Source organism: Lactuca virosa, chromosome 4, assembly GCF_052849685.1.
Source record: "Lactuca virosa cultivar CGN04683 chromosome 4, Lactuca_virosa_CGN04683_v6, whole genome shotgun sequence".
NCBI classification, from domain to species: domain Eukaryota; kingdom Viridiplantae; phylum Streptophyta; class Magnoliopsida; order Asterales; family Asteraceae; genus Lactuca; species Lactuca virosa.
This window is the reverse complement of record NC_136429.1, coordinates 252,029,354-252,042,996: the sequence shown is the minus strand read 5'-3', so window position 1 is coordinate 252,042,996 and position 13,643 is coordinate 252,029,354. Positions and strand designations below refer to the sequence as shown.

The following is a 13,643-nucleotide window of genomic DNA, read 5'->3' as shown; positions in this document are numbered from 1 at the left end:
CTATTTTCTGGGCTTTGCAAATCTTAACTATATATACGAAAACATTATACATAGCGTAATTCAATACTCGTGTGAAAACAATAAATGATCTAGTGAGACTTGTCAGTTGACACCTCTAAAGTGTATGATCGTAGCCTGTAGTTATAACCAGAGTCTCATGGAGGGAGAGCGAAAGTTTGTCTATAGATCTATACGGGGTGACTTTCCACACCTGAGTTGTTCGCTACAGCTAGACTAGGCCAGTCTAGGGTGACAAACCTTACCGTAAATCGAACCGGCGCCTAAAAATGTCACGACAGGCGAACTCGTCAAAAATCAAGCATGGTTAAAACGGCTCACTTAGAAATCCTCTCCAACATAATTTTATAGAATACCTATAAAATCTTGTGGATACGGAAACATACATATACTGTAATTCGGTCTTAGGGTTGAGACCACAACACTTTTATAAACATAAAATATCGGATTTTCTGGGGTAATACCCGTTAAACAATATCTTTTACGTACTACAGAAAATTCAATGTTTTTATCTGGATTACATTTTTATACATTTCACATACAGAGAACACACATGTATTAATACTTGATTTTGATACATCACGTTCAAACCATTTTCAGAAAATATCGGATTTTTGGTGTTTACAAACAATTCAAAACTTTTCATTCAAATATGCTTATAAACTCACCAACATTATATATGTTGACGTTTTTCAAAATAACTTGTATTCTCAAGGAATCGTTAACAAGAAATGTCAGCAGGAAATGGTGGAATTTGTTATATTTTGTTATCATCATACATTGAATATTTTGAACATGTAATTTATGATATTGTACTTGATGTAAACAATGCTGGTTGTATTTGATATGTATGATGATGGTGTTGTCTTGTTTTAATTATTTACATTGAGATGATATTACAAGATGAAGTCACGCGCAAGCCCCCGGACGTTTCCGCCGTCTGGTTCGGGAGTGTGACAGATTGGTATCAGAGCATTGTTTATAGTGAACTGACATATCTAATCATACTTGATATGCAACTATAAATACAATGAGACTAAAACACTCTGAATAAAATGCATACCTAGGTATACATTAAAACAATAACACTAAAAGTCTCTAGAGGAAATGGAACACTGTGATTAAACCCGGGCAGTTATGTAGTCATATTGGAGATAAATATAGCCTGATCAACTATATTTATTCAAAATATGACCAACATGTGTTTGGGGGTAATCATGGCGGAAATTAACCTAGAAACATACCTCGTATCCAAAACTTCTCAGGAATTCAAACACAAGAAATTAAAATACTATAGGAGTATTTTGAAATTTTATATACACACTCCCTTTACACATTTCTCACTCCCAGTTTCTCGCACAATCGCCATGGATGGAGCACATCAGGGCGTTCTTTTCTACCAGAACCTAGTGGCCCACAGAGTAATTAAGGAAGACCCCGTGGTGGAGGCAGCCCCCGGTGTCGGGCCCGAAAAATACGTGGAGACGGACTATGAGTTTGAGGAATCCGATGAGGTCACAGAGGAGGGTGGGGATACGAATGAAGTACCTAGTGAACCTCCCACTTCCGAGACAGTACAAGATCACTCCACAACGCCACGAGATCCCGTAGATAAGACTCACTCCCTAGAGGAGGAGGTTGCCACTCTTCGGCAACAACTTTTAGCGACAGAGGCCCGAGCTGTTCAGGCCGAGCACGAGAGAGACGAGGTAGTCAGGGGGATGGCCGAGATGGCTGATCTTGTCGCACGGCATTTCGGCATATGATATCGTTGTCAGACCCATCTCATTTTAGCTAGTACCCGTTCATGTACTATTGTTATGATTTTCTTTTTATGTTTTACTCTATGTACTATCGACCATATGTTTAAGTGATTACACTACTCATAGGGTCGTCATGCTGTCGGATCATATGTTCCCCCATGTACTGTATGCCTTTTTGGCAAATTTTCATGTATTAAAAACGATTATTATTAATGAAAATGCTCTATGTTTATCGTGATGTTGTTATCTGCTATGCGTTTTATTTCCTTGTTTTATGTTAATACATGGAATCACTTAGATGCACAAATCGATTCGCCGAGTCTGTGACATTCTAAACTGGGAATGCGATGTGTACTCAACATCTTTCTGTTCTTTGACAGAAAGATGCCTCAAAGACCCAACCGTGGAAACAACGCAACACCGACCCCACCAGAAATAAACTCAGTTGCATTCTAAGAGAATAACTAAGGGGTGGTACAAGCTGAAAAACTAGCTGATAAAAAATAACTTTTGGTAAAACTAGCTGAAAAGCTAGTTGAAATATATAAAATTACATAAAATGACATGTAAGAGTATGTGTTTCTATAATTAATTAAGGGTGTATTTGGAAAATTTTAAAAAAGCTCCTAAAAAGCTAGTCTAAGTAGCTTTTCAAAAAGCTAGCTTATAAGCCATTTTTGGCTTACCAGAAAAAATAAAAAATCTTGAAAAATAAGTTAGCTTATCAGCTAGTTGTGGCGTGTAAAACACAACCTTAGTGACTCTAGTAATAGCACAAAACAAACACAATGTGAGATTTACTCTTAAAAATCAATAAAGAAACTTAGAAACATGTATAAAGAAATCTTAATGACCAAAACTATTATTTCAGCACTTGATTTAACGAATGATATTCGCTATAAAATGAACATGATCAGTATCAAATTAAGGATGATATTGAATCCGAATTGGAGAGAGAAAAAGGCTATCCATGGCCAATAACAACCGGGGTTAAAGAATCCAACAAAAGGGTCACCCAGGCCATCATCACCTTCGTAATCATAATCTTCATCAAAAACCCAAATTCCTCTTCATTTATTGAACACCAATCTCATATCCCCTCTGCATACCCCACCGACATCACCATAATCGCTAATCATATGTCACACGAATCTACACTCCCTCAGTCCATGTTTTGATCCAATCAAGTCCTCAAGATCTCCACTATCGTCTTCACGATCCGTAAGATTCTTCTCACTTCGATCCGCTTTTCCCGTCAATCTATTTCCATATACGTCATACCTAATTGGGTTCAACTTTGTTTTATTCTTAATCGAGTGAATACTTCAATCGGTTCGAATGTTTTTATCTGCTTTACACTCCATTCCGTGTGTGGTTGACTGGTCTGTTTACTTCGTTCCAGATCCTTAAGATAATCATGGATGATGGAATATTTTCCGAGGTTTACGGGATCGTTTATTTGTGTAGTAGCGCTAGAATGCTTTCAATCACAGAACTTGATCAGCTTCTTCGCTGTTCTGAACACAAAGATCTCGCCTTTCTACACCTTTGTCTCTCTATCCACCTACAAATTCTCTTCTAAAATGCTAAGTATAACACAATGAGATGTCTATTACATCATAACAGTAATGAAAACATGCTTACAAAGTGTTTGATTAAACGTCTAGTCCTGCAAAGTCGCCTCTTTTTCAGTCGATTTGACATGTATCAATGGCATTTTGATTTCTCGAATCAATGTTTCAGGTCATTAATGGCAACCAAAGGGAATCCAGGAGACAATAGAACACGAAAATCCTTTTCAATATTCATAGTCGTGGGTCTCTGTTGCTTCTTCTATCTACTTGGAGCATGGCAAAAGAGCGGATTTGGTAAAGGAGACAGCATAGCACAAGAAGTAACAAAAACAGCAGATTGCAGTGTCCTTTCAAATCTAAACATAGAAACACATCATGGAGATGGAATCAAAAACCTCCATGATCTACAACAAACCAAGGTTTTCCAACCATGTGCTGATAGATTCATTGACTACACACCTTGCCATGATCAAATGCGTGCCATGACTTTCCCTAGAGACTTCATGAACTACAGGGAAAGACATTGTCCCCCTGAAAATGAAAAGCTTCATTGTCTGATTCCAGCTCCTAAAGGGTATGTGACTCCATTCCCATGGCCTAAAAGCAGGGATTTTGTCCCTTTTGCTAATGCACCTTACAAGAGCTTGACAGTTGAAAAGGCGATTCAGAATTGGATTCAATATGAAGGCGATGTGTTTAGATTCCCAGGTGGAGGGACTCAGTTTCCTCATGGAGCAGATGCTTATATTGATCAATTGGCATCTGTGATTCCAATTGGAAATGGAATGGTTAGAACTGCATTGGATACTGGTTGTGGTGTAAGTATATTTAATAATCCTTATTGTTTTCTAGGGACAATTACATGAAATAGCAATGTACTTTACTCTTTTCACCAAGGGTTAATCTTGTAAAAGAGTAAAAGACCTTATATTTTGTGTTTTTTTCCTGATAAAGACCTTGCATTTTTTCAATTTTTCTGATGTGGCCCTTTTAGTCTTTTTTTTTTTTTTTTTTTTTTTTCTGAAATAAAGGGTTTTATGCAGAGAAGTCCTATTATTTTGGTGAATTTTTTGATAAAGTCCTAATTTTTTTTTGAACAAAAAAGTCCCGATAATTTAATATTTTGCCCAAATTAACGAAAAAAGTCCTTATTTTTATTTTAACAGGATATGACAGATTATCGTGTAAAATTAAATAATTAAGACTTTTCTGTTTAAAAAAAAATACGACTTTATCAAAAATTTTCCCAAAATAATGATACTTTTCTGCATAAAACCCCGAAATAAATTGTAAGTGTGAGGGTTTTTCGGGAAAAGCTAAAAAAGTTGAGGATTTATTCGGAAACATTTAGAAGGTTGATGGTTTTTTTCGAAAAAAAATACAAAGTTGAGGGCTTTTTCGGAAAAAATGAAAAAATACAAGGTCTTTTTCAGACAAAAAATAAATTTGAGGTTTAATCCAGAAAAAACACAAAATGTAAGGTCTTTTATGAGATTAACCCTTTTACCAACCATAATTGCAATGTACTTACATGTTTTTATCTATCCATACTAGCATTTTTATTTGAGTAAATTACACGAATGGTCCCTATGGTTTGGGTAATTTGCACGTTTGGTCCCTAACTTATTTTTTAACTCGGAAGGTCCCTACTGTTTGTTTTTTTTGCGCGCTTGGTCCCTGCCTTACCTAAAAAGACTATTTTCCCCTTGATTTTTTAATTCATTTAAATAAACACACCCCCAGCCACACTTCCACCTCACATTACCTTACCTTACCTACCCTATCTTATTTAAATAAATTAAAAAATCAAGGGCAAAATAGTCTTTTTAGGTAAGGCAGGGACCTAACGCGCAACAAAAACAAACTGTAGGGACCTTCCGAGTTAAAAAAACAAGTTAGGGACCAAATGTGCAAATTACCCTAAACCATAGGGACCATTCGTGTAATTTACTCTTTTTATTATTTACCCCCATAAATAGAAACTCCTTTTACCACTACTATAAGTCAATAAGTTATGCTTCTATTATGGCCAAAACTAAAAAGATAAAATATTTTCTGCAATTTGCTCTTTAATTCTCTATGGTTGTAATTTGTAAATAATACTTGTAGTTTTTATAAAATATTTTGCATATAGGTTGCAAGTTGGGGTGCATACTTATTCAAAAGAAATGTTATAGCCATGTCTTTTGCTCCAAGAGATTCACATGAAGCACAAGTCCAATTTGCCCTTGAAAGAGGTGTCCCTGCAATTATTGGTGTTCTTGGAACTATAAAGCTTCCATACCCTTCAAGGTCTTTTGACATGGCTCATTGTTCTAGGTGCTTGATTCCATGGGGTGGAAATGGTAATTTCATTAAGTCTAAATCTTTATTTTAAATAATGGGGTTTTATGCAGAAAAGTCCCCATTATTTTGGGAAAATCACATAATCTGTCATTTCTTGTTAAAATAAGTTTGTTACTTTAGGCAAAATGTTAAATAATCGGGACTTTTCTGTTAAAAAAAAGATTTAGGACTTTATCAAAAATTTTCCCAAAATAATGACGCCTTTTCTGCATAATACCCAACAGGAACTGACAAATTATCGTATAAAATTAAATAATCGGGACTTTTCTGTTTTTTAAAAAAAGATTTAGGACTTTATCAAAAAATTTCCCAAAATAATCGGACTTTTCTGAATAAAACCCTAAATAATGGGGGAAAATTATTAAATATTTTCAATAACTCCATAAAAGTTTCAAATTTCACACATTTTTCCAAATCAACAACTTTGACCTGTTATATCGTATCAGGTTTCACTTTTAATTTTGTTATTTCAAGTTCCACCACTAATTTACCAAATGAACCATTTTGAGTTATATCAAATCAAAATGGTTAAACTGGAAAAACATCTTAAACTTTTATGTAATTATAAGTTTTGGTTAAACCACATAATCACCCAATAATATATAATGATTTTTATTTTAAATAATTTTGCTTAAATCATAATTGTGTTAGATGGGAAGTATATGATGGAAGTTGACCGGGTTTTGAGACCCGGTGGGTATTGGGTTCTTTCTGGGCCTCCAATTAATTGGAAAGTTAATTTCAAGTCATGGCAAAGACCAAAAGAAGAATTGGAAAAAGAACAAAGGAATATTGAGGAAATGGCTAAACTTCTTTGTTGGGAGAAGAAATATGAGAAAGGTGAAACTGCAATTTGGAGGAAAAGAGTAAATCAAGGATATTGTCAAGAACGAGACTCTCGTGTTACTTTGTGTCAATCCACAAATCCCGATGATGTTTGGTACTACATAACTTCATACTAAAATTAAAAGGGAAATCTACAGAAAAGTCCCAAACTTTTGGGAAAAGTTTCAGTAAACTCCTAAAAGCTTTTTTTGAACAGAAAAGTCCCGATTATTTAACATTTTGCCCAAGTTAACGAAAAGGGCGTTTTTTATATTTGAACAGCAAATGACAGATTATATGATTTTCTCAAAATAATGAGACTTTTCTGTTCAAAATTTTTTTTTTAGGATTTTTTTGAAACTTTTCCCAAAAGTTAGACTTTTCTGTAGATTTCCCAATTTAAAATTTTTAAATTTTAAGCTTTAAGTTTTAACATCCAAACACACACACACACACATGGAGATGATGGTTGTTTGAGTTGAAGTAGTTGCAGTTCTAATGTGGATTAGCAGGCCATTGTGTACCTGATTTACATCTCACATAATGTTGTGCTGTGGTGGGTGTCAGCTAGTTTAGGGATTGTTAGAAGAAGGAAAAAAAGGGTTAATTTGATAAAAGACCTTATATTTTGTGTTTTTTTTTTCCGGATTAAAACTTGTTTTTTATTTTTTTTTTCATGAAAAAGACATTATATTTTTTCATTTTTTCCGAAAAACCGTCAACTTTGTCTTTTTTTTTTTTTCGAAAAAAAACAAATGTTTCCAAATAAATCCTCAACTTTTGTAGATTTTCATGAAAAAACCTTCACATTTACAATGTTTTTTAGAGAAAAGTGACTAAAAGGGACGGATAGGAAAAAATGAAAAAGTGCAAGGTCTTTTTCATTAAAAATAAATAAAGTTGAGGTTTAATCTGGAAAGAACACAAAATATAAGGTCTTTTATTAGATTAACCCTAGAAATAAAACGAAAAGAAAAAGCTTGTGGTGGGCCATCATAAGGATAAGTTAGCTTACTTAGACTAACTTTTCACGAGCTTTTTAAAATTTTTCCAAATTTACCCTTAATTATTTATAAAAAAAAAAACATGCTTTTAAGTCATTTTGGTTGTGTTTGGCGTGGCACAGCTAGCTGATAACCTTAGCTTATTTTTTTGAGTTTTTTTAAGTTGTCATGTTTACTAGCTTTTTAAATAGCTACTTAAACTAGCTTTTCAAGACCTTTTTAAAATTTTTCCAAATATACCCCTTAATTAATTATAAAAAAAACAAAATTTTTAAATGCTCTTTTATGTCATTTTATATCTTTCACCTACTTTTTACCAAACGTCCTTTTTTTACCAACTAGCTTTTCAGCTATCAGCTAACAAAATTTTTTATCAGCCAACTTTTCAACTAACAGCTACCAACCAGCTTCTCAGCTAGCCAGCTAGTCTGCCAAACATAGCCTATGGGTTGTTGGAATACTAACCTTTTGGGAAATCTACAGAAAAGTCCCAAATTTTCGGGAAAAGTTTCAATAACCAAACATTTTCATTTAGGTACAAGGAAATGGAAGCTTGTGTGACTCCTTACATGGAAACAAACAACACAGATGAAATTTCTGGTGGAGAATTAAAACCGTTTCCAGAACGACTTAATGACATTCCTCCAAGAATCAGTAGTGGCTCCATTGATGGAGTCTCCATTCAGTCATTCCAACAAGACAAGAAATTGTGGCAAAAACATCTTAATGCTTACAAGAGAGTAAATAAGATTATTGACTCAGGGCGATATCGTAATATCATGGATATGAATGCAGGGTTTGGAAGCTTTGCAGCTGCTCTTGAGTCTCCAAAGTCTTGGGTGATGAATGTGATGCCAACTATTGCTAAAAGGGATACTCTTGGTGTGGTTTTTGAACGTGGATTGATTGGAATCTATCATGACTGGTAATTTATGTAACATAAAGTCGTGTCTCGTTTTTTATATTAGACTGCAAAATGACCGTTTTGCCCTTTGGTTTTTTTTTAAATGATAAGGTCAAATTATCGGAAAAAACTGTTATATTTTGGTAAAAGATGATTATGTTTTGACCAAAATATATCATGACTGGTAATTTCTGTACCTAAAGTCCAGTCTCTATTTTAGAGTACAAAATGACCGTTTTGCCCTTTGGGTTTTTTAAGTAATAAGGTCAAATTATCGGAAAAGTTATATTTTGGTAAAAAGTTATTATATTTTGAACAAAATATATCATGACTGGTAATTTCTAAAGTCTTATTCAGACTACAAAATGACCATTTTACCCTTTGTTTTTATTTTTTATTTTATTTTAAAATAATAAGGTTAAATTATGGAGAAAACCATTATATTTTGGTAAAAAAGCATTATGTTTTGACCAAAATATATCATGACTGGTAATTTATGTACCTAAAGTCCAGTCTCTTTTTTAGACTGCAAAATGACCGTTTTACCCTTTGGTTTTTTTAATTAATAAGGTCAAATTATCGAAAAAACTGTTATATTTTGGTAAAATATCATTATATTTTGAACAAAATATATCATGACTGGTAATTTCTATACATAAAGTCCAGTTTCTTTTTTTGGCTACAAAAATGACCGTTTTACCCTTTGTTTTTAGATAAATAAGGTCAACTTTTATGGTGTGATTGGAAATAATAAAGTATTAGTGTTTAATTGCCAAACCACCTAAAAGATAATTTTTTTTTATTGTAATGTTCCCTAATAATAACAATAATAACTGAAATAAAAATAAAAATTCACATGCTATCTACTTTAGAAAAATATTTTGAGAAAGTAAATTTTTGCAAAAATGAAACTGAAAATGTTAAAGAGACTTGAACATAAAAAAGAGTTGTGAGGAACTAAAGTTGATATTTTGTATTCTTAAAGGTAGTTTTCACAGCATTTTATAACTCATTCATTCTTGCAAAAACTATAATATAAAATAAAATAAATAAACTAAACATAAATAAATAAACTCCTATTTCTCTTGTATTTTTTTTAGGTGTGAAGCCTTCTCAACATACCCAAGAACATACGACCTTATCCATGCAAATGGTCTTTTCACCTTGTACAAAGACAAGTAAGTTTATATGCACTTAATTTAATTTCATTTATTTTTTTTAATTGTACACAACAAACATTGTTCTAATATAATAACACTCATTATATACTTTACAGGTGTAGTTATGAAGACATTCTTTTGGAAATGGATAGAATTTTAAGGCCAGAAGGAACTGTTATAATACGTGACAATGAAAGAGAAGTGATGAAGGTGAAAAGAATTGTTTCTGGAATGAGATGGGATGCAAAAATGGTGGATCATGAAGATGGGCCTCTTGTTCCTGAAAAGATATTGTTTGTAGTCAAACAATATTGGGTTGCTGGTCAAAATTTGACTTCTTGGAGATGATGATGATGATGATGATGATAGTGATGGTGATGATGATGAAAGATTGATTAAGTTGGGTTGTTTTGATCTTTGATTAGATGTAACAAGATGTTGAATTTTAGTTTGAGATTTAGAGGTGAGCTTTTAGTGTAAAATTAAGAGTGGCCTTGTGTATTTTAATTTTTTGTTCAATTTGTAGTTTTGATTTAACATTTTATTAATGTTGGCCATGAAAGTGTTAATGGTTTTGTTTGGTTTGATTTTTTATTTAAATCATGATTGCAAATAGAACTGGTAAAAATTGATCCAAGGTTGATATTTTTGGACTAGTTTAATTAATGGATAAACTCAATCGATCTGTTTATTTGAATGTGTTGGGTTAAAGTTGAAATATCTTATGCCAATTGTTATAATATCCTATAATCTTTAAATTTATTACTGTTTAGGGTGTCTTGTTATAATATCCTAAAATCTTTAAATGTATTACTGTTTAGGGTGTCTGCTCACGAAGTCGATTATTAAAATCCAATAAACTTTTGCTTTTGCTTTTAAAATGGTCCATAAACTAAATTGTGTTTTGTAAGTATATAAATAATGAAATGACCCTTTAATAAAGGGAATGGTAGCGTTTTGTTTTTTTTTGTTTTTTGTTTTTTTTTTTTTCCTATTAGCAAGTTATTCCAAATAGATGATCTGGACTCTTTTATGTCAACATAGGTGCCGCCCATAGTTTGATGCGGCATTAGATGTCCATATGCCACTCTCATTTAGACCTAGCAAAACATGACATGACACGAAAACCCGACACGAAATTAAGGAGTTTGGTTCAAAGGTTTCGACACGTTTATGTAAACGGGTTGACACGACACGATATGATAATTAAACAAGTAGGGTTAGGGTCAATACTTTCAACTCGAAGATGACTCGAATATGACCCGTTTAATTATATATTATTTATTATAAATTTCATATTTTTATAAATATATTATATGTTATAGACTTGTAGTGGGCCAAACTCAAGAATTAGAAGTAATATTCAAAATTTCAAAGTTACTTAATTTTAGTCATCCTCACCACCTATCCCTTTTGCTCCCTAACTTTAACTCTTTTCATTTTTCCTTCTAAACTTACTATAAATTTTGTCATTCCATCTCTTAACTACAGTGTTTTATTTTTTCCTTTTTGCCTCCACAACTCCTATTTTCCAACCTTTTAAAATATTTCAACCCGACATGACACAACATATTTACAAGGTCTAAACCTTAACCTGAAACCTGACACGAAAATAAACAGGTTGACACGACACGACACGATAATTAAACAGGCCGGGTTAGGGTCAAACCATTTCAACCCGTTTAATGTCTTGACACGACACGACATGTTTACTAGGTCTACACTCACTACAACCTCTCTCCTATGCTCCCTCACAACCTCCATTCTTCTTTGGACGTCTCCTCCATGGCGGTGGTTGGTGTCATATTCCCAATCCTCTTCACACACTCACTCATGACCCTATCCAAATTCCTATCATTCCCTTCATTGTTCTTTCACTATCTCTTATCTTATGTATTCCACTTCTTCTCCTTTGTTGTTCGGTAACTTCTTGGGTTTTCATCTTCAAAGAGATGGAGAATGGGTGCATTCGAGAAGGTTAAGAGGTACGTTATTGGTGTCGTAGTGAGGTTTCAAGAAGGTGATGTGTCGCTCTTTGGTAAGGAATAAGGAGAAAAGGGAGGAGTTGGGGATTAGTTGCATGACGATGAATCGATTAAATGCAAGGAACTTCAAATACCAAATGAGGTGGGAAATCAATGGTAGTGGAATCTGACAATGATGTTGGCATTTGCAAACATAGGGAAATAATGGATAAGCATTTCATTTGTTATTAGTGGTGTGTTTATCGTTAGCTGTGAAAATAGAGGAGCCTGATGTGCTTTTGCTTTTAGATCTCCAAGTTTTGGAGTCCACTTTTATATTCGAACCCAAATCGGTTCGAATATGGAGCTTTTGGTAATGGCGAATATCAATCGGAGGCTGCCATCAGTGACTCCTTTTGATTTTATCTATTGTTTCATTTCAAAATTCCACTTTCATCTCGAACCAATGAACTCCATTTTCACTTGAAATGTTCGAATCTCATAATCTAGACTATTTTCTGTAAACAACGAACCGACCTGATTAGTTAATTCTTAATCACTGGATATGCATTTTTTGTAATGATGTGTTTGTTTATTGTAACACATAGCTTTTAAACGCACAATAGACCCAAAACTTTCACTTTTTAATTTATAAATATCCTCGATGCACACTTTTATTAACATAAACTACAAAAAGTTATCAAAAGGATTACATCAGATAAATAAAAATACAATAATCTGAGTCGGGCATTACTACCTCTCTTCTACAATTTTTTGTTTCTTTAATGAGTTTACCTAAAAGACACAACAACAAAAGGGTAAGCTACAAAGAGCTTAGTGAGCAACCCTGACAACAATCGCCAGGTCTACAACTACTCATGATACATTTATTAACAATTCACAACTTTAATGTTATAATTGTACAATAACAAGATTTTCCTGCTCAGAGTAATGCTCGACCTTCTCCTCGGTCTGCTCGTCGTCACCCTCAGTTTACAACTTTACAACTACTCAAACCACTATTAAACTCAATAACAGATTTACGCTTATACCAACTAACATTTTTCTCTAATAATATTTTCATCCTCAGAGTAATGCTCAACCTTCTCCTCGGTCTGCTCGTCGTCACCCTCAGCTTCCTCGTCTTCCCACTCAGAGTACACGACCGCTTCATTCTCAGCGGGATCTGCCTCCTCTACAGTCGGGTCGTCTTCCTTGGAGGCATCAGAAGGGTTATCGGAGGGTTCATATGCTGGATCGTCCGGCTCCTCAGCTACTTCCGAGGAATCGTCATTCTTGTACGGCTCCTCATTGGTGATTAAAGGAGACAGTGGTATCGAAACCTCCGGAGTATGAGAATCCTTAGGTTCACGTGAGTGAGGTACCACCTGATCCTCCTATGGCGCTGATATCAGCATCCAAACTCCGAGATCTGTCATGATAGGGTGTGATCCTGCATAAGACATCAAAGAGGATATATGTTTATGAGTGATAGTGTGAGGATCTATATACAAATAATCTGGAATTATAAGTATTTAATAAATATTACTGGCATTTCCAATGAATCCCTACATAGTGTATATTGGATATGTGACTCGAAAATATGAATTCAAACCCAAAGAATCCTCAAGTGTTTAAATTGCCAACTAGCGTATCAAGGTTTAGTCATAATAAAACTTAGGTGCGCAACTAGGTCTAGTTGTGGTTCGACCGCTATACTGCACTAACTATAGATAAGGTATTTGGCCTAAACTTTTGAGTTTGTGTTCCTATGGATTTTGTTGTAAGTTATACATATAGGTATAAGTGTTCTCATCGAGGGACTAAGTTTATATATATATATATATATATATATATGAGGTTTGTTTATATTTTTTTTTTCAGTACTTCAAGACTATCAAGTAAGAATCAACCAGTCAAGAAAAGTCGGAAGACAAGATCATTTCGGCGTATAGCTTTTCTGAAATCCAACAACCCAATGCGACAATTCCATCCTAGACATCTCTACCGTAAGTAGTTTATCAATAGTGTAATTAATAATAATACTTGTTATTCCTAGGTTTAAGGGATAAACTTAATTGGAGT

General features: G+C 33.8%; 1 protein-coding gene across 1 annotated transcript; it reads left to right on the top strand.

Moving 5' to 3' along the window:
- Window positions 1–2,705: 2,705 nt before the first annotated feature.
- On the top strand, window positions 2,706–10,194 carry LOC145108188 (putative methyltransferase PMT2). The gene is made up of 7 exons (XM_079045203.1): window positions 2,706–3,002; window positions 3,525–4,173; window positions 5,490–5,700; window positions 6,353–6,641; window positions 8,066–8,455; window positions 9,535–9,612; window positions 9,711–10,194. Exons 2-7 carry the CDS (start codon window positions 3,532–3,534, stop codon window positions 9,940–9,942), a joined length of 1,842 nt encoding a protein of 613 aa, XP_078901329.1. The 5' UTR covers window positions 2,706–3,002; window positions 3,525–3,531; the 3' UTR covers window positions 9,943–10,194.
- Window positions 10,195–13,643: the final 3,449 nt, after the last annotated feature.

Coding starts and splice junctions, on each gene's coding strand:
- LOC145108188 (XM_079045203.1), top strand. CDS start 3,532: ATGGCAACCAAAGGGAATCCAGGAGACAATAGAACACGAAAATCCTTT. Junction 6,642..8,065: donor ACAAATCCCGATGATGTTTG/GTACTACATAAC, acceptor ATTTTCATTTAG/GTACAAGGAAATGGAAGCTT. Junction 9,613..9,710: donor TTCACCTTGTACAAAGACAA/GTAAGTTTATAT, acceptor TATACTTTACAG/GTGTAGTTATGAAGACATTC.